This window comes from Poecilia reticulata, linkage group LG16 (assembly GCF_000633615.1).
Source record: "Poecilia reticulata strain Guanapo linkage group LG16, Guppy_female_1.0+MT, whole genome shotgun sequence".
Taxonomy (NCBI): domain Eukaryota; kingdom Metazoa; phylum Chordata; class Actinopteri; order Cyprinodontiformes; family Poeciliidae; genus Poecilia; species Poecilia reticulata.
In genome coordinates this window covers 32,711,810-32,731,218 of record NC_024346.1, presented here as the reverse complement: position 1 = coordinate 32,731,218, position 19,409 = coordinate 32,711,810, and the positions used below count along the sequence as shown (strand labels likewise).

At 39.6% G+C, this 19,409-nt stretch overlaps 1 protein-coding gene across 3 annotated transcripts in view; it reads left to right on the top strand.

The window, feature by feature from the left end:
* vps13b (vacuolar protein sorting 13 homolog B) overlaps window positions 1-19,409 on the top strand; it is a 312,942-nt gene that overhangs the window by 249,328 nt on the left and 44,205 nt on the right. For all 3 annotated transcript variants that reach the window (XM_008432898.2, XM_008432900.2, XM_008432899.2), the window contains 4 exons: window positions 178-359; window positions 2,021-2,241; window positions 2,337-2,468; window positions 7,597-7,758. In XM_008432898.2, coding sequence (XP_008431120.1) covers window positions 178-359; window positions 2,021-2,241; window positions 2,337-2,468; window positions 7,597-7,758 — 697 coding nt within the window. The remainder of the gene's footprint in view (window positions 1-177; window positions 360-2,020; window positions 2,242-2,336; window positions 2,469-7,596; window positions 7,759-19,409) is intronic.

The following is a 19,409-nucleotide window of genomic DNA, read 5'->3' as shown; positions in this document are numbered from 1 at the left end:
TATATATATTGATTCCACTGCTGCTAAGAAAATTGATAAATGAAAGAATCTGCAAGTTGAACTGGTACGTCTTTTATCAATACTATGGAGTTATTTACTTAAAACAATCTTAATGTTGATTATTGGCGTCGTCATCGTTACAATGAGCTCTTCTATTGAAGCATTTCTCTCCTCCAGTTCAGACAGTGAGTGTGGCTCCCAGCTCCCGTGCGATCAGCTGGTCTCCCCCATTGCGCTGGCAGCCTGCACCCGTGTGGACTCCTGTTTCGCTCCCTGGTTCGTCCCGTCGTTGGGTGTGTCCTTGCAGCTAGCGCAGCTGGAAGTTCGCCTCTGCCACCACCTGGAGCAGCTGGGAACAGGTAGGCTGCAACAAACAAGGTCTGCATCACAAGGTCTCATGTGTTACCTGAAAATGAGCCCTAAGTGTACAAACCTGTGGAGAGATTTGCTTTCACAACCTGTTGGTCACTTAGACTTTATTACCTGAATTAAAGTTTAAAACAGTCTGCAGCAGGGAAGTGCTTTCCTGAAGTATTTACACCTGGTGAGCTTTTTTACATGTTATCTTCCAACCAGAAACATTAAACTGTCATGCTGTCAGCAGCATACTTGGCAGATATTTTTTTTTCTTAACTGGAAAACAAAGCTGTCAGGAAAATGGATGGAGAAAAAGTTTTTTTCCAAGGATCCTGGTACATTTGATGTCGGGGCTGAAGTAGAGACCGTAACGGTAAACATGCTGTGATTTAAATAAATGTCAAAGTCCATTTCTAAATACAAATAAGTATCTATAAGTATCTGTTTCAATACTTGAAAACTGATGTGTATGGACGTCCTCCATACAATCTGAATGAGCTGAAGCTTTTTTGCAGAGAAAATGGGGAGAAATATTCAACCTCTGTATTTTCAAAGCTGGGAGAGACTTATTGCAAATGACTTACAGCTGTAATTTTAGTGAAGGGTGACTCTTCAAAGTGTTCACCCAGGAAAGAGATCTAAATGACAGAAACAGTACCAAACTTACTTTGCAATAAGTTTTGTAAAACATAATATATTTAACTTTATTTGTAAAGCCCTCCCCTTCTTGTGTTGTTCTGTCACATAACATTTCAATAACATTTGTGGTTGGAACGTGACAAAATATCGAAAGAGGTTCAAGGGGTATGAATACATATATATATATGTATTTTCCGCATTATAAGGCGCACCGCATTATAGGGCGCATAGAATAGACACTTCAGTTTGGGTTGCCAATTTGTTCCGTACTGTATTATTACACATCCACATTTGTAAAGAAGTGGTCCCGAGTACTTTATATAGTAGTCTGCCCCAGTCATTGTTTCACTCACGGTGTTGGTGTTACAATATTGTGCCCAACTGCTTTCTGGGTAACACAGACCAACCGACACGCTGCTGCCGCAGTCTCTGTCTCTCTTCCCCCGCCCCTCCGCCCCCCCCTAGCTTTAAATGTATTATCAAACTTTATTAACAAACCAGCGTTCTGACAACTATCCCAGCATGCACCGCGCACTTCTTCTACGGGGGAAAATGAAGTCGGCGGCTGCTTACCGTAGTTGCTAGACCTGTTGTGGCTCAATATTGGTCCATATATAAAGCGCACCGGATTATAAGGCGCACTGTCGGCTTTTGAGGAAATTGAAGGTTTTTAGGTGCGCCTTATATTGCGGAAAATACGATATATATATTATCACATAGATTCCAACCTCATGACAAGCAAAACAAATCTAAAAACATTACTGGTATTTTAGTATGATTCCTTGAGGTTGCAAAGAATAAATCCAAATCTAATGTATCTGTGGAGAACAGACATTAAGTTGACCAAGACCCATTCTGTTCCCCCAGAGTACAACCTTTCAAGTTTGAGTCTCGATGGGTAGTCCGTCCGATTCATTCACATTTTTATTTATTTGGTGACATTGTAAATCATTTTCATTAATTTATGAACTATTGGCATACATTTTTGATCATCTTTAATTAGAAATGTTTTTCCTTCATCCAGTTCCATCAAGGAAACTTCATCCCTTCCTGCCAGACAGGAAGTTACCTCAAGAACAGGAGTTTATGGTGATTGGTTCTCGGGAGCCCCAGGTGTTCATGCGCCAGTGGAACAACGGACCTCGTCATTGTCAGGAGATGAGCTTTTCCACCCGGCTGGACTGCAGACTGCTGGAGTACCGAAACCTAACCCACCTGCAGCTGCTCCAGTCCTGTGCACTGCAGGTTGGCTCACCAAAACTCTGCTCGCACGTTTTCATTTTTCTGCTAAAAACGAAGATTTACTGATTTGAAACTTAATTTGATGTGTTCTTTTTTAGGGACAGGCCACTGCCATCAGCTGTCCCCAGAACAGCTCTTTAGCTGTCAATGTGTTTGTGGATCCCATGTTCCTCAATATCAGCCAGTATGCTATCCATACTGTGGACACTGCACTGCTCAGCTGGCAACAGGTACACTTCACAAATCATCTCTCCATGGCTGGAAATGAACTATGTCAGTAAAGCCAAATGACCTGCTTGGCTTTCATTTTAGAAAAAGTTTCTAGATGCAGGTAAAAGAGAAGAGAAAAAATACATTTTCAAGTAGAATGTTTGCTTCACCCAATCATACTTCAGAAAATTATCATTATCAAGAATTTCATTCTTTTTTATATTTTCTTTTCACTGGTGGATTGCACAGTAGCACTGTTGCCTTTCAGCAAGAAGGTCCTGGTTCAAATCACTGCCATGTTTTTTTTTATGTATTTTTTTTTAACTATTTCACCAGGTGAGTTGATTGAGAACAAATTTTCATTTTCAACAGCATCCAGTTCAGAAAACATCAAAACATCATGCAACAGGATATCTTATCAGAAAAGAGAAAGATACAATAAAACAGAGAAAAAAAATTACAATCATCTACACTGACCAAATGTACTATAATACACATCACAAGTCAACAGTTTTTAAAAGTAGGTACATTAATCATGTGTTATGGTTTTTACTGAGTTGATAAAGTTGGATATGTTCTTGTAGATGTGTGGGTCCTCTCTGGTTTAACCTAACAGTCCAAAAAACATAACTGTTAGGTTAAATGGTCTCTCTAAAGTTGTTCTTGGGGGTGAGTGTGTGTTCATGGTTGTTTGTCCTGTGTGTCTCTGTGTTGCCCTGCGATTGACTGACGACCTGTCCAGGCTGTACCCCGCCTGTCGCCCAATGATCGCTGGAGATAGTCTACTACCCTGCAAGGATAAGTGGCAGACAGCAGATGTGTGTGTGGATGGTGGAGTCTAGAGATCTACGGCTGATTCATGTAGATTTTACCTACACAATTAAAAGTGTTTAAAATGGGATGAAGTACAATTGATAAAGTCATGGGTCTAACAGATTTACACTAACATTTATTCTGTAGGAAAATGTTCCAGACACACAACCTGCCAAGTTTCACTCTGTTCATCATCTTTACAGAAATCTGCCATGAATTTGTTCTCTCTGTCAGCTCACCAGAAGCCCCCAAATTTCCCTCTTTGTCAGGAGCTCATGCATCACACCTTCACTGCTATGGTTCACATAAATACCAAAACCTCCTGTTCTCATCTTCTAATCTGCTCTCATAATTTAGACCATTTCTACATTTAAAAGCCTTGGAGAAATGTAATGCTCATCTCATTTGCTTTATCCACCATGTTTGTTTTGAAACAAGGTAGCAAAAGACTGGTGTACCCATGGGTACACTGCAGTGTAAGCAGTGCGCACCAGATGGGGGCTTTGAAAGAGAAACATTTGTGACATTTATTAAAACATTTCAGAAATTAAAAAATACAAATTCATTGTCCAACTTCGCAGCACCCAGTCAGTCACTCAGCTGTGGCTCTTTTGCCTCTTTTCATTTTCAATCAATGTTACGGCTTATAAATCTAAGAAACAATTAATTACCAAAAGTAAAATAGTCAGTTTTTGACTTAGTTTGCCATTGCTGCATAAGGATGAGTGCCTAAAGTGACTAAATAAACACTGATTTGTTATATCTTGTTCAAAGTTGATTCTCAACTGTATCCCTTATTGATTCAGGTGGTGGAATCCCTCAGAAAGCCAGGGAAACGTTTGCTTTATGTCTGTTTTTTATTCTCCTATTAAGAGAGAGCATTACAAATCACTCAAAAATGTGCGCACAATCAGAGAATATGGTAAAAGCCTGCCTTTTGTCCCAGATGAAATATGAGTTAATTTGACAAACAGAGCAGATTCCATGAGACTGGTTCAGGTTGTACGCCAGCGGCAATAAAGTTTTCAGAAGGGAATTGCCTTTCTGTTTGGTGTAAATTGTGACTAAGAGGATACCAGTGTTTGGTCCTCATCATTTCCCAGATCTCAGCTCTCAGCACTGTTTCTGGTAGCCAGGATACTTGTGTGTGAAGTGATGCCCACAAAAACATGGTAAAACTTGAGTGGTGACACCTGCCAAGACTTCATCTGGGCCTGGTTCCCCACCCAGATGTTTGTTCTCTGTACATACTTTCACCAACTCACGCACACACACGCACACACACACACACACACACACACACACACACACACACACACACAGGCTTTAGATCCCGTATCATGGCTCTCCTTTGCGTAGCTGTGCTGACTCATACACTGGCCTCTGGAGAATCGAGGTTCTCTCATGATTTTACATGCATGTAGAAACTCAGTGCCAGGTGAAGGAAAAAAAAAAAAAAACAATAGCTGGTGTTTTTCTAAAAACAGCTGTGATCTTTTACCTGTGGAAAATAAAATTAAACAAGCTGTATAAAAATACATCATGAAATGATTGCTCTGGCTCGTGGTTTATTACTTTGGTTTTCACTCCGGGACATCACTGAAGCCTGACTGACTGTTTACCGACTTGTCAGGTTTGATCCGTGGCGTCATCGTAGCACAAGTCATTGTTCCCTATTTACGGCAGTTATTTAAGTCATAAATAAAACTTAAGGCTGTTGCTAATGATAAAGTAAAAGGCCATTTGGGGCTCATTTTGAGTGTGTGGCGCATTTTGCAGCTTACTATTTTTGTTGAAACAAAGGCTAGCCTCCAGCGCTGACACAGTCCCCACCAATCTCTGATACATAAATTGCAGCTGTAAAAAAGATGAAGCCAGTTTAATTCTTTCTGACGATCTGAAAAAAAAAAAGAAGTTGAATTACTATATACTGTATTGGCAAATATATTTTTAAGCGCAAATAAGTAAAAATGTTTAATTTCAGAAGAGTTTTTGTTTATTCTGTTGTTGCTGTGACATCTTGTATGGGTGCAGCTCAGCAGAAACAATGTGCACAATGTTAATTGATGAGGACCATTTCTTTTAAATAAATGGTCCATTTATTTATTCAGTAGTTGTCAGACATGATAAAAGTCTTTGTCTTACAAAGATACTTTTTTTTTTTTTTTTTTTTACACAATAATTTTTCTGTTTCTCTGGGTCAAGGCTAACAGGCAGGGTGGTTGAGGAGCGACCGGCGGGGCCAGCACTGAAACAAAGCAGATTCCTCAATTAAAATCTGGCTGCAACCTTACAACCCAGGCATAGTCATAACAGACCCACTACAAACAGAAGAGATGGCTCTCTTCCAGAGGGATTGCAATAAATAGCCATTAAACCCAGATTTTTATGATCCAAACACACGATCACTTAGCAATGTTCCATATGTCGGTGATACACGGCTCTTGGTTCTCAAATAAAATTGGTTTCCATAATTTTGCATGAGCCAAATTCTTGTTGTCAACATCGATTTACGATTCACACCATAATATCACAGCACAGGGCTGACCTGTACCAGTGCTGTAACCTTTGAGTTCTTACTCAGATGGAGGACAGAACGATTAGGTTCAGAGGTTTTGCAAAACCTCCTTTTCCTCCTTTTTTTGTTTTTTTTGCTTCATGTCCTCAGACTCAGTGGCCTCCCCCCTCCCCTCACCAATCCCTTAGGCCCCCATGCCTCCATTTTCAACTGTTCGTCCCGAGTGCCGGCCTCAGTCTTTGCTCCCTCCATTTCCTAACTCAAGGGAAGTGGCTTTGGTGGACAGCCACACAATAGCCCAGTAGTGTTTCAACAATGTGCTTTTCTCACAGAACAGTCACAGGCTGTTCCATATGCAACCGAGACAGCAGGAATTTTCCCTCTTGATAATTTTATTGCTTTATTTTATTTTTCTCTGTTCTTCCCATGCTTCATTAATTCTGTTTTTCTTTGCAACTGGACAGAAAAGAACACAGATCTTGAGTTTCTGGCCCTAGCAGAGTTATGTCCTACTTGGGCCATTTTTTGACGAGCGTATCGTCGGTAGATCGGAATTGGGTTGAGTTTCTCATTTACGGTATTTCAGTATCATCCACAGCGTCGTTTTTTTGTTGTTTTTTTTACATGCATCTTGTAAGGCGACCATTGTTTGTAATCAGTTTTCCAGACATTTTACTGAACCTTTCCATTTTTATAAGGGCCATACAGCTAGGGGTTGGAGTCTGGAGTCTGGATGGATTAGAGTAACGAGTAGTAGGACAGTGTCTGAAGAAGAAGCTGTCATCTTGTGCTCTTTTACAAGATTTATGAGACAAGTGTTTAGGTTTCTTTGTATTAGTGTTTATCCCCTTTAAGCTCCTACATACTTAAGGAGTGAGTATGATTATAAAAAGAAGCTTTCTGATAAGTGTATCACATTAGCTTGTGAATCAGGGCAGAAAGACGATACGGTCTCAGAGTGGGCTTAGCAATGGCATCTTAAGATGGCAGCAGGAAGTTTGTAAATCGCAGTGTCACATTCAAAAGTAGGCACAGATAGTGTTTCCACAATAAAACTGGAAATGCCTTTAAACCCGCTGCTGCAGCTGTCCCTTCTATATTTTACTCTCCGACTCTCATGCACACACACACATCTATCATCACTTGTTCTTTAAGTGGTGTAAACTTTCCCATCCGTTTTCAATCTAATCAACCACCCCAGGATCCTGAACGTGCTTGGCAGTCAGACTCTGAAATTTTACTGCCAGCTTCTCTTAACCGTCTCTGCTTTTCTCTTCAGAAACGAGCTAGCCAGATTACTGTATTCTTTGTTAGCATATTTGGGTAATTATCGAGAAGCGATGTGAGCTACGTTGGTGTGTCAGGAGCGGAGCAAGAGGGACCCTCATCAGGTCACTGGAGTCTTGTGTAGGAGCTCAAATAACAGCTACAATCTAAGTCATATGGGGCGCCGTTGTTTGGTGTTATTTAATCCGGTAGAGTTGACACACACTGTTCTCTTCTTGTTGCATCTGTGTTTTAATAGCAAGACAGTGAGTTCTCCTGTTTGCATGCAAGTTAACAAATGAGGCCCAAATGAGCCTGTTTAAGGCTTTCTGTGAGAGAGTTTCTTTTATCAAACACACTTTAGCAGTGGATGTTATTTACCAACATAATACCAACAATGTAATTGGGAAAAAATATTACACAAGTCATTTTTCATGTAGGCTTGTGACAAAATGCGAACACATTTAAGGGCACCTAGATTATGTTTTACTACCGACATTCTTTATCCTTTGCAATTCCTACTCCAATCTCTGATATCTTTTTGTCCTCAGAATGGGAACAAAGACGCAGAGGAGCTGCTGTACAGTCACTATGTAATCTGCAATGACACAAATGAGACGCTGCGCTTTGGCCAGGTGGACACAGATGAGAACGTACTGCTGGCCAGCCTCCACAGCCACCAGTACAGCTGGAGGTCCCACAAATCTGCTCAGGTAGTGCACTCATTTCCAAAACAATTCCAAAATAGTCTAGAGCATGGAAGAAGATTTCTGATAGCCCACATCAAAGTGGTTTTGATTAGTTTCTTTTTTTAGCAAAAGAATCACAGTAGATCAAATGTAATTGAAATTCAGATTCTAAATTTTAAGCATACGATTGGATTTGATTCAAAATCTGAAAGTTTTTTAACTTTGAAATCACATAAAATTGTTTCCTTGGTTACCTGAAACAATTCAGAATTCCTGTCTGGATCCAGTGTGAATGTGTAACAGGATTTACAAGACACAAGAACAAGACGACAGTAGAAAGGTTCCAACAGAGTGGCTGTATAGTATAAAAAAGGTCATGCCACATTCATTTGCTCGTGGATATATTTCTATTGCATATGTTGAATGGCACACAGGAATTTATTTGTCTGGAGCAGAGCATTAAAATGTTGTCCTGCACACACACACACCTTCATCAATGCGCTGCAGCTATCAGAGTGTTCCTGTCAGCGATCTCAGACAGTTCCCTGACAGCATTGTTAAAGAAGATTGATTATATTTAACCCTATGTGGTTTTGAGGTTGAGTGGAGGGTGGGCTGGTGATCTGTGGCATGTGTGTGCAGTGTTTGTGTGTGTATGTGGTACGCACATGTTCCAGGACCCCCATGTGTTCCACAATGAGTGTGAGAAAGTCAAGCTTGAGAAAAGACATGGCCATAATTGCTCACAGTAAGTCAGTAAGTCAAGTTGTATTAATCATCGACCATGGTTAATCTGTGCTCTTACCTCACTCTCACTCACACACTCTGTGAGTGGCAATCTGGCATATCGGCACAGCGAAATACCACAACTCATTTTTAGCGGCGAGGCAAAAATGACCTCTGCGTTTCCAGGGATGTTTTGGATGAAAGATTGTCCGAGTGAGCCAAATGTCATCATGGATGAAGAATGTGATTCCAGGCTCCTTCTGTCATGTGTTATTCCATCATGTGTTTGTGCAATATAAAAAAATGTGTTCTTAAGATGGACATGATTTGAGAAACTAGATAAAATACGAAGCGCCGGCATTGCCAAAACAGCTTAGCTAACTTTAAACATGGTGATAAAAACTTAGCCAATGTGTCCGCCTCAGCAAATTGTAGCAAACACTCCTAATTACATTTTAGGGTTATAAAAATAGCGACACTGATAAGGGCGCAGATTTTATTTCTTTAATGGCTACATTGTCCTGCAAAGTGTTGTTGGAGCCCATAAAAATCCACTTTCAGGTGGAATTTTAAATGCTTGGGCTGTTAGCTTTAGTCCCTCGATGCTAAGGAGTATCAAAAACAAATCTGATCCCTCTGCAGCGTTATTTCTCTATCTTTCACACCCTCCCTTGTAGGTTTCTCTCTTTCTACATGCTTGATGTGTACTTTAGTACATTGTTTTTTTATCCTCTGACCTCTACACTGTTTACATAACTGTATATTTTCCTATATTCCTTGACTTTTTTGTTACTTATCTTTGTTATATATTGCTTACGTACAACTCAGGAGCCATTGGTTGGCTGGTATTTGGTCTAATGCACTTAGCTTCAATTAGTCATTCTCAATGTGATTTCAGAGTCCACAGCCACATTGCTTATTGTAGAAATGATTATGATTTTATCAAAGCAGTCCTCTTTTTCTTCTGTCCATTTGTCCATCCAGCAGACCTACTGTATGTCACCATTTTCAGGTTGTCAGCGTTCCATTCCAACTGCAGCCAAGTCATGTTCCCATCCACGTTTTCTCATACTTTTATTCCCTCCTCATCTCCCATTATTGTAACCCTTCCAAGCCCATCAGTAAACACTTCACTTCTCGAGACCAACGGTGCAGTTACCTCAGTCATGTTCTCCTAGGCTGTTTGTAGCCCTGCACCGTAGCAACCTACCAGCTTCACATCAGAACTCTTTTCAGACCTCACACCCTAAAACGCAGGTCAACACAAAGCTGTAGAATGATGTTGGCTTAGCCTGGTTTTCTCCATGGGCTCAGTGAGATCAGTAGATCTAGGCTTTCTCTTACATCCATACTAGCTTTGAGTCTACATCCATACTAGCTTTGAGTCTCACTTGAGCATTTTTGTCCCTCAGTTACAACACCCAGCTTTCTTATATTGTTCTTGTCTCTTTCTGATTCCTGAAGCAAAGCCATGTGTTCTGGTGTTTTATGGTCATCCTGGCAGATCTCGTTGGTCCTTGCCTTCTTCTTTTTAGTCCTTTTCTCCTGCCATCTATTAGACTTTTTCTTCAGAAGGAAAACATGTTTTCAGTTACATTAACCTAAAAGAAATAATCTTTACTTCCAAGATTGTAGACGTGACAGTTCCCTCAGATCTTCTTCCAAAAGCAACCTTGTTTTTGAAAATTAAGTCACGTTTAGTTTCATGTCGTTGCCCTTTAAATACCTATCTAGCATTCACAGGGATACTGCTCGGTTGGATGCTAGTTTTTCACACCTTCTTGGCTGTTTTGTACACACGTTTTTTTAATGGTGCCATCTGATATCAATTTGCACCTTCCAGGAGAATGGATTTTTTATTTTATTTTTTTTTGTCTCAGCAACCAGTGAAATTAAGTATTTCTGCAATTTTCTCATAATCTCCAGCAATGTAATTTATGATTAAGAAGTATCTACAGGTAGGAGGTTGTTGATTTATTTTGGTATGCATTCACACCAGGTCTGTTCAGTCTGCATTAATCTAACTCTTGCCTATTTGTTTAGAAAGTCCGGTTCATTTGGGAAGGTGTGAACGTGAAACTGAGCTCTGATATGGATAAAAAAGCAAACACTGGTCCTAAATACCTTGGTCTCTGATACGGTTCAAATGCATAACCAAACTAGAAACCACTCCGAAAGCAGGAAGTGGATTATAGAACAGAGCATTCTGGGTGGACTTAACTAAAACAAACATGCAGTACAGCAGTAGTGGGAGAAATGGCTTTTGGTCTGCCAAAGAGAATCCTACAATCCCTACAATCTGACACCATTCTGTTTTTGTTCACAGTTTGTGAAGAAGGAAGGGGCACATGCATTTTTTTGTTTTTTGTCGTTTTGTCGTTCCCTTCAGTGGTCCTTGGTGCAGCACCACCACCAAGTGAGTGAGGGAACAGGTTTTTCAATTAGTTTGGCTCGTTTGACACAGAGCAGTGTGAAAGTGAGCAGCTGAAAATGGAACAAATGTTGCAATTATGGTCCCCAATCCAACCAAATCCACCGGCCTATCAGGTGTGAAAACACCTTCAGGTTTTGTCAAGAGTCTTAATCTGCCTTATTTCATAAGAGAGGAATTAGTACCAAAATAACCTAAAACAAAATCCATCCATCTATCAACCAAGCCATCCAAGCACATTCCTACTTTCTCCAATTCTTTATGTTATCCTAGATTAAAGCCTGGAAAGGAAACCCAGACAACTCTCTCCCAAATGACTGTGCTCAAAGCATTTTAGGGAATTCCACAGGGTTCCCAGGCCAGAAGGAATAATCCCTTTAGCAGGTTCTGGGTCTGCCTCGCGCTCTTCTCCCAGTTGGAAACGCCCTGAAAAACTCCAAAGGGTGGCGCCGGCAAGACATCCTGATTGGACGGTCAAACCGTTTCACTATTTCCATTCATTTCTTTCAGTGAATGGAAATAGCGTGTATAAAGTTGTCTTTAACACTACTCACTTGGTACAACACAAAGTATGGTATGTCGACCATGTGAAGGTGTGACATTCCTTGTACCTCGTTACTCTACTTCAGGGAACAGAAGTAATGTGCTTTTATAATGTAATATACAGTTAAAATAGATTTATATGGAAAATTTAGTATAAATATTAAAAATGCTTAGCTGTAAAGAAAACTAAACTGCAATTCAACAATTTAAGTAGATGGATGAATGTTTGTCTACAAAATGTAAATGGGAAGGAACTAAACGGCAAGGTGTGAGTACAAATTGGTAAGACGATGATTTGACCCAGAGCTTTTCAGTCACTAGTTCTGGTTTATTTCTTTTCCCTCCTCTCAGGAAAGCATGGGCCTGTTTTCCATCCTCACAACTTCAAAGTATGTTTTAGTGCCCTGGCTTTCCCTAAAGTTTAAATATTGGTACTTTCTAATATTTACCCTGTTCTCCCACTTGGCCATCAGACGGGGACAGGTCAAATGGCAGAACAGGGTAAATATTAGAAATAGAACGGTCCCTTCGTGATGTCCAAAGTTTTTATTTTCCATAAAGTCTGGGTCCACATGACGGGGCAGACCATCAGCATGATCTTGTCATGGATCTGGAATGATGCAAGCGTCCCAGCTGATTTCTCCCACAGGCAGAGCTACTAATTTGCTGTTGTAAAGTTATCTGTCCCTGTTTTTCTCTCTGGGGCTCCCTGGAGAACCCATTGAACATGAGATCATTCTGGAGGGAGGCAGATGGGTCAAAAAAGAATAGAAAGAAAAATATGAAATATCTGACACAAGGGTTGCATAAAATCGCCAGGAGGGACCTTGTACAGCTTTACTTGAGAAAAACAAGGCTATTAAAAGGGGAAACGGGGGCAAAGACTCCATGAGCCAGGCACTTAACACTCACAGATTGGCTTAGACATCTTGACACTGGGAACAGGCACCTCTCAATTCTCCTCTGCTTGTTGAACAGCTCCTAATAGATCCACAAGGCATCAAGGAATTTAAAATAATTGGGTTGTTAATAGTATAACAACATTTATGTAATGTTGAAAAAGTTGGGAAGCATTATGTTGTTTAAGCTTAAACCAAAAGATTCACACCAGAAGTCCATCAGTGTCCTGTGAACTATCTGTCCGATGTACACTTCCAGTGATGTCGACGTACTTTGGACTGCCTGTCACTTTCTGACAGAAAAGTGCTCTCTGTTTTTGTCCTGAAATTTGAACCGGAGCTGCCCTTCGGTTCTCCCCTCTGCAAACTGTTAGTCAGAACTGTTACACATTTTTTAAAAGGCCCAAATGATGCAGTCATGTTCTTCAAACCTGTTAAAAAAATTTCACACACGCACGCACACGCACACACACGCACACACACACACTTAGAGAGCCAGATCCTCACTTACACACCAGGAAGGCTAGAGAAAGATCCTGGAGTCTGTGAGTCCTCTGGCGAAGTGCTCAGCATACCTTCATACTTTGCTAGCATAAAAATGTTTAGAAATACAGATATTTTTTCCCATTCTATGTGTGATTCAGTCGTAGTAGATAAAACGGTGAAACATGATGATGGATTAACTCATCACCAATTAAAAAAAAAAAAAAGAACGATCATTTGTCTAAGTATGCAGACTCCTAACGTCCCACTCTGAGACACGTACCATCCCCACCCTTCTGTTTTTCAGGGCTCTAGCCTGTGGTGTGGTGTGGATGGTTGAAATATCTGGCTGCTCAGTACAGGATGCAGCCTGGCTGATGGAAATCCCAGTGGTTACTGTGGTTAGAAGGGAGAGGGGCGTAAAAAGCCCCCTGGATTTGGAAAGGACTTTTTAAGTATCTACAAGAAATATTACTGAGTTTGAATAAATTCTAATTTGTTCCAGAAGCAAACTTCCACTGGACTTTTTTCTCCCCTCTTTGGAAATGTCCGCTTGCTTCAATGTTTCGGGTATTTTGTTATCTGAAACAGGTGTAATTTTTTTGTGCGTCTGCACCGGTTTGGTGTTTTTTGATTCTGCGGGACTCGTGAGAACAAAGGGCAAGAGATGGGGGCCAGGGCTGTTAGTTTGTGGTTGGAATGACTGTGTTGCTGGCAGCAGCCATGCCAGAGTGCTAATTGGTATGAAACTGTGTGACAGGGAGAGGACTGAAAGGGAATGTTTTCATTGGCTGAAGCTGTCAGTATCCAAAACTGAACATTTATGTAGCAATGATTGCTGCTCGTGATTCATTGAAAAAGAATGTAGTTATATGTTGGGGGGTTTTTTCTGATTGATAGAATTATTTGTTGTTCCTAGTTTATTATATAATGCTGTCTTCATAGAAACTGATTTAGCTTTTTTTTAAAGGATAACTGGATCTTTAACATCTACTGTGTCTGTCAAATGTTACATTTGTTCTTGTGAGAATTAACTTATGTTAACTAATATGGTCAAAATATAGAGAACAATGCTGGTATCAAAAGCACTATTGGAGAAACATTTTATATTGGAAGCCCACAGAGTTCAAGGTTTGTTATGACTTTAGTTAAAGTTCAAACTAGTAAATAGGGACGTGATCAAATGATGCATGAAGATGAAGAATCTGCCCCAACAGAGGCCTGGTTAATTGTTCATCAGGGTGGAAACAGTCGGTGTACTGTAACAACATGTACCACATGCTGAATAAAGTATGACTTTTTAGCACCTCTGAGGACTAACGAGAAAGATCAAGGCCAAAGCTGTCAGAATTTGTAAAATTATCCTGTAAATGCATCAAAAGAAAAAAAAAAAAGAACCATTCTTGAATGACTACCTCTTCAGGTTTTTTTCAACACTTACGATTGCAATTATTGTTTAATTTGTTCTGCGCTACAGTCTGCACAGCCACAGCAAGCCTACGTCGCGCCCAGATGTCCCTTCTTGACAAACTCATCATATTAGTTGTTGCACTTGGTGGAGATTAAACTTCAAATTATACAATTAAAGCTGCTCCGATGTTCTTGTACCTACAAATATCAGCCAACAATAAAACTGTGCTGAACAGTTTTTAGCTTCAAAGGTTCAAATACATCCGCTGTGTATTAATCAACCTCCAACTTTCAGCAGCACCTACTTTAAGGTAGAAATAAATCTAAACAGGGATTTGTTGGCATTAGTGAAAACTATCCTGGACAAGTGACTTTTGGCTGATTCCAAAGTAGATTCTGAGCATTTTTATCTTCTCTGACAGAGTTTTTTTTTAAATGAGGGATTCATTCAGATGGAAAGTAACACTACACAATTCAAACAAAGGGAGCGTTCTAGCTGCCAGGGGTTAAGTCTTAAACCCCGGGGTTAAACACAGAAAGATGGGGCCTGATGTATTATCTATAGAAAGAGAACATAAAATGATTACTGGCAGCAGTAGCTCAGCCGATGGCCCACTCCAGGAATTTGGCACAACTAATCAGAAAATGCCAGACCAGACGTAGCTTATGTCAAGAGAAAAAAAAACATACAGAGAACATAAAGTTAATGGCAGCAGTAAATGCATTTAATGCGTAATAGGAGAGAAGTAGCTGAAAGGACCAAAGAAAGAAATAGTGCTCAGTTTGTCCTCCAGCAGTCTAAGCCTGTAGCAACATAATTATAGAGATACTGTAGCTCAGGAGAACTTAAGCCCATCTAACTTTAAATTTGATCATAAAGAAAAGATTTAACCCGAGTCTTAAAAGTAGACAGGATGTCTGCCTCCTGGACCCAAACTCTGAGATGAAGAGGAGGCTGAAAAGTAAAAGTTCTACATAGGACATGTAAATATTATGTCAATTCAGTTCAGTTTATTTACATGGCACTAATTCACAACACATGTCATCTCAAGCCACCTTAATAAAAAATCTAAAGACATAAAGGGCTTTGCTTTCCTTTTTTTTTCTCTTTTGCTTATACTTTGTGAGGAAAAAGAAAAATCTGAAAAAATAAAACTTTTTTTGTTCTGTTGTGTGTTGGATGAGAAGAAAAAGAAAAACCCTTCAGAATCTGAGCCAGAACACAAAAAAACAAGACTTATAACAGACTTTTCTTTTCCACTCTGTTTGTTTGCTATAGAAATGAACAAATAATATTTTTAATAGTCAGAATGACTTCTTAGAAAAATGCCTGCCTAGATTTTGCACATTCACTCCGAGTATCCCTGAGTATGCATCCTAATTAAGACATAAATGGCTTCATGTGAGTTCTAGAATCACATTCTAGAATCTGTGGGCTCACCTGAAGATGGCTTCTTTCTCACCATCTGATGGATTTGGAGATCTTTGACTGGCCACATAGTGTTCATTCCAACAGATTTGTTTGTTTTCACTTCAGTTGCATGGGGAAAATGTCACATTATTTGGAAAAGGTTTTGAAATTATTTATTATTGTCCAATTCTTTATATCAAAAAAAAAAGCTGGCATTTTAACAAAAGTGTGTCGACATTTGAGATCCACCCCATAAACATGGCTTCCTTCCTCATAATGAGCTATTCCTTCTTGATTGGTGTAAAGTATTCAATATGTGTTACATTCCTCCAAAACTCACTCAGAACTCTAGAACATTGTTTATTCAGTCTTAGGTGATGTTGGGACTGTTTTCACATTCTGTTACTGTGGGATTTTGCTCTTCATGTGGTTCGCCTGACAGGAAACACTCCCTTTGACATTAGAAGTTTAATTCAGTCAATCCAGTTTGATGAGAGATGCATAAAACTCTGTAGCTTTCCAGCATATTAGCAGTTTACATATTACGCTTTCATCACCTCCGTCAAATTCCTGGCTTTAAAAGAACAACAACCGCAGCTGCATTATGACAGAAAATGATGTCAGCTTGGATCCACAAATGATGTAAGTTGTGGAAGTACTGACAGAAGGACAGCACATTTCAATAAACATTAAAATACTTTAGGTAGGGAAGATGTTTCAGTAAATTAGCCCACCAGATCTCGTCTGTACGTGCGCGCTGTTAACAACGTATATTGTTATATTACTATATTTAGCTGCTTTTCAAACAAAAAAATTGTATCAGCCAAAAATATGTTATATTACAAGTAATTACTGAATTTAGTTCCCACCATTTTCACTTCAGAGTTGGTTATATCTAACAGTAATGTAATTCTTATAAGATTTGTATCTTTTTTTTTCAAACTTGTATTTATTGCCTAACATCTTATACTATGCCAAGTATAAGATCCTCAGTAAATCTTTACAAAATGAAACTTATATAATTTGAGTACTTACTTATATTGTATGAAATAAATGCAAAAGTGGCCACTTTCAAGAGTAAATCGTATGTGGCTTATATTGTACAATATACAAAACATATACTGAAGGCGATATAGGGCTTGTTTTTTTGTGTTTTCTATTTCTTTTCTATATGGAATTTTTCCTCACTGTAAGTAGAAACGGTATTCAAATCAAATTATATAAGGCTAGAGCTAATCGCAAATCCTTAATGAATAGGCTTGTCAGAGAGATGAAAGGATTTTAAAAGCGGCTCAACCTCTGGGTGGCATCAGCTAACTTGCTCACTCTGGTTACCTAGCAACAATCTGCTGAGTACTTCGCTCAGCAGCAGTTTCAGGTTTCATGTCATAGCTGCTTAAAAATAAAAAAAAAAACAATGGTGTTAAGTGAAAACTGCACAATACGGGAAAGGTCATGACAACAGTTTGGCAGTATTTCAGTTATTAAAAAGAAAAAACTAATTCATAATCATCGATAGGTTTTTCAACATTATGGTCCAGCCCTAATCAGAGACTGACCAAAGGAAGTTGGTGAAAGAAGTGTTTTAGTCTACCAAGCTGCCATGTAACTTAACATAAATAAATGTGTATATTTGAGAAGCTATTTGGTAGGTGAGTATAATAATATCCAATTACTTGTATTGGATATTACCAGGACGGGGCCTGGATAATACCCGTGTTAAACGGACGGCGGAGTCCGGCAACGACAAGTGCTTAAATTCCGTAACAAAAGTATGTTTTTATCTTTTTTTATCTTTTTTTTTTCAAAATCTCTTTCTCTTTCTTACTGTTTATTCAATGTCACATGCTGTTTTTATTTTTTCTTTAATTATGTAAAGCACCTTGAAATGCCTTGCTGCTGAAATGTGCTATACAAATAAAATTGGATTGATTGATTGATTTACAAGTATTGTAAAGGTTTCGCCTGCTCTTTCAAGCAGACACAATGATAGGAAGACCTAACAACACTCAGTCTATTGAAGAAAGGCAAAAACGTCCCAACTGCTCCTGTCAGGTAGTTGGCTCTTCTCTGCACTCCATTTTATTCCATCAAACAAAAAGGAAGCAAAGGTGAATGATTTATTAGCCCTGCAGTTGACGATGCCGTCCTGGTTTCAGCACCATGGACAGTACCGTGGTGCTGGGTAGTGGTCCAGAAGCAGAGTCACAAAGCTGTAGTACCTTTAATGACTTTACAACTCATGACTCCTGGGGGAAACAGTGCCGGGGTTCCATGAACTGGGATCAGAATAATGTGTTTTGGTTGCAAAAAAAAAAAAACAAGAGAAAAGGTTAGAAAATTACCGTAGCATACATGCACTTTATGGAAATATTATTTTATTGAATGAACATGATGTGGAGGTATGTTTTCTATATGTTCCTGGATTTAAATTACATTACCCAGTCTTGAGCTTTGTGGTTGGAGGCAGCTGTGTGGGGTCAAGCAATGATTAATTTCTTATTTAGGAGGAGAGCTTGTGGTTTTGCTACATGGTAGCAGGCTTTTCTGTTGTCAAGTGTTACAATGCGTTATCAAACAAGGGAGGATATCAATTGCATACATGTTGTCTGAGTTAGACTGCAGTCTGCCCACAGTGGAAGCACTGGAGTTGTGGTCATGGCATGAGCAGCTGAGGTCTCCCCTGCAGTGAGCTGAATGGTTCTGACTTGAACTTTGTGTCCTGACTATGTCACAGGAAGATCAAATGGGTGATATTTAGGAGGTAATTTATCTGAAACTGATAAAATATGGAAGTGTACATCACATACTGGAAGTCTCCCTCAGTTGTGTTCATCTTGGTCGGCTGTTTTATCTTTCTTTTTCTCCCCAGACTGTGACAATGCTTCTGTTCTTCTAAAGGTCTTTGACCACTAATTCTGTTATTCTCCTTCTATGTGGTTTTCAAACCTCTCTCCCTTCAGACAGTGAGACAGTGCTCCTTTTGTCAAGCCTTTTTTGGTTGGTGCAAGCACTTGCTCCTTCTGCGTATCCTGAAGCCCTGGAGGTCCTCGCACGTCCACCATGCCTTAGCAGAAACCAGAGGAGCGATGGAACAATGTTAGCCAAGCATAAACTTCTTAACATCCCCCTGTCAACAATGGACCCACACAATGTCTTTTCTCTGTACCTTCTTCCAGTTCCCAAACCACCTCTTAGACTTGCAAATCTTGACTTTGATGTTGCGCAGCTTTTTCTTCTCTTGTCAGAAAGAGAGTGCTAAAGAAGAAAAGGCATTGTAGACAGCTGTGAAAGCCACCATAATCCCCTCGTTTTACACGGGTTAGCCCTTTCTGTCTCAATGCTGTTCCTTTGCTCTGTCTTACTATTCTTTGTGAGAGTAATTTTTTTATTATTTTATTTTAAAGGCAAAGCAATCCATATTCTTTTGTTTTGCTGTCTGAATCTCAACCTGCTTCCAATTTGTTAGGTGGGTAGCTAAGTCTCTTGTCCCAGAGTAATTTCACTAGACAAGACCAGGCCTCTGCTTCACATCTCTGTTCTTTTCATCTGCGCCTGTGTAACATTAAATAAGATTGGCAGTACAGAGACTCCTCAAACTATTTTTAAGCTGTCAGTGTTTGACACTGAACTCACATGATTTTAATAAACCATCAAAGATGTGTCTGAACTGTTTGGGATTTTTTTTTTTACTTTTTTTTGGGGGGCGGACTTGTGAGCAAAGCTACTGGTGTTGTTTATACCTCCACATGTCCGTAAATCTCAAGACTCC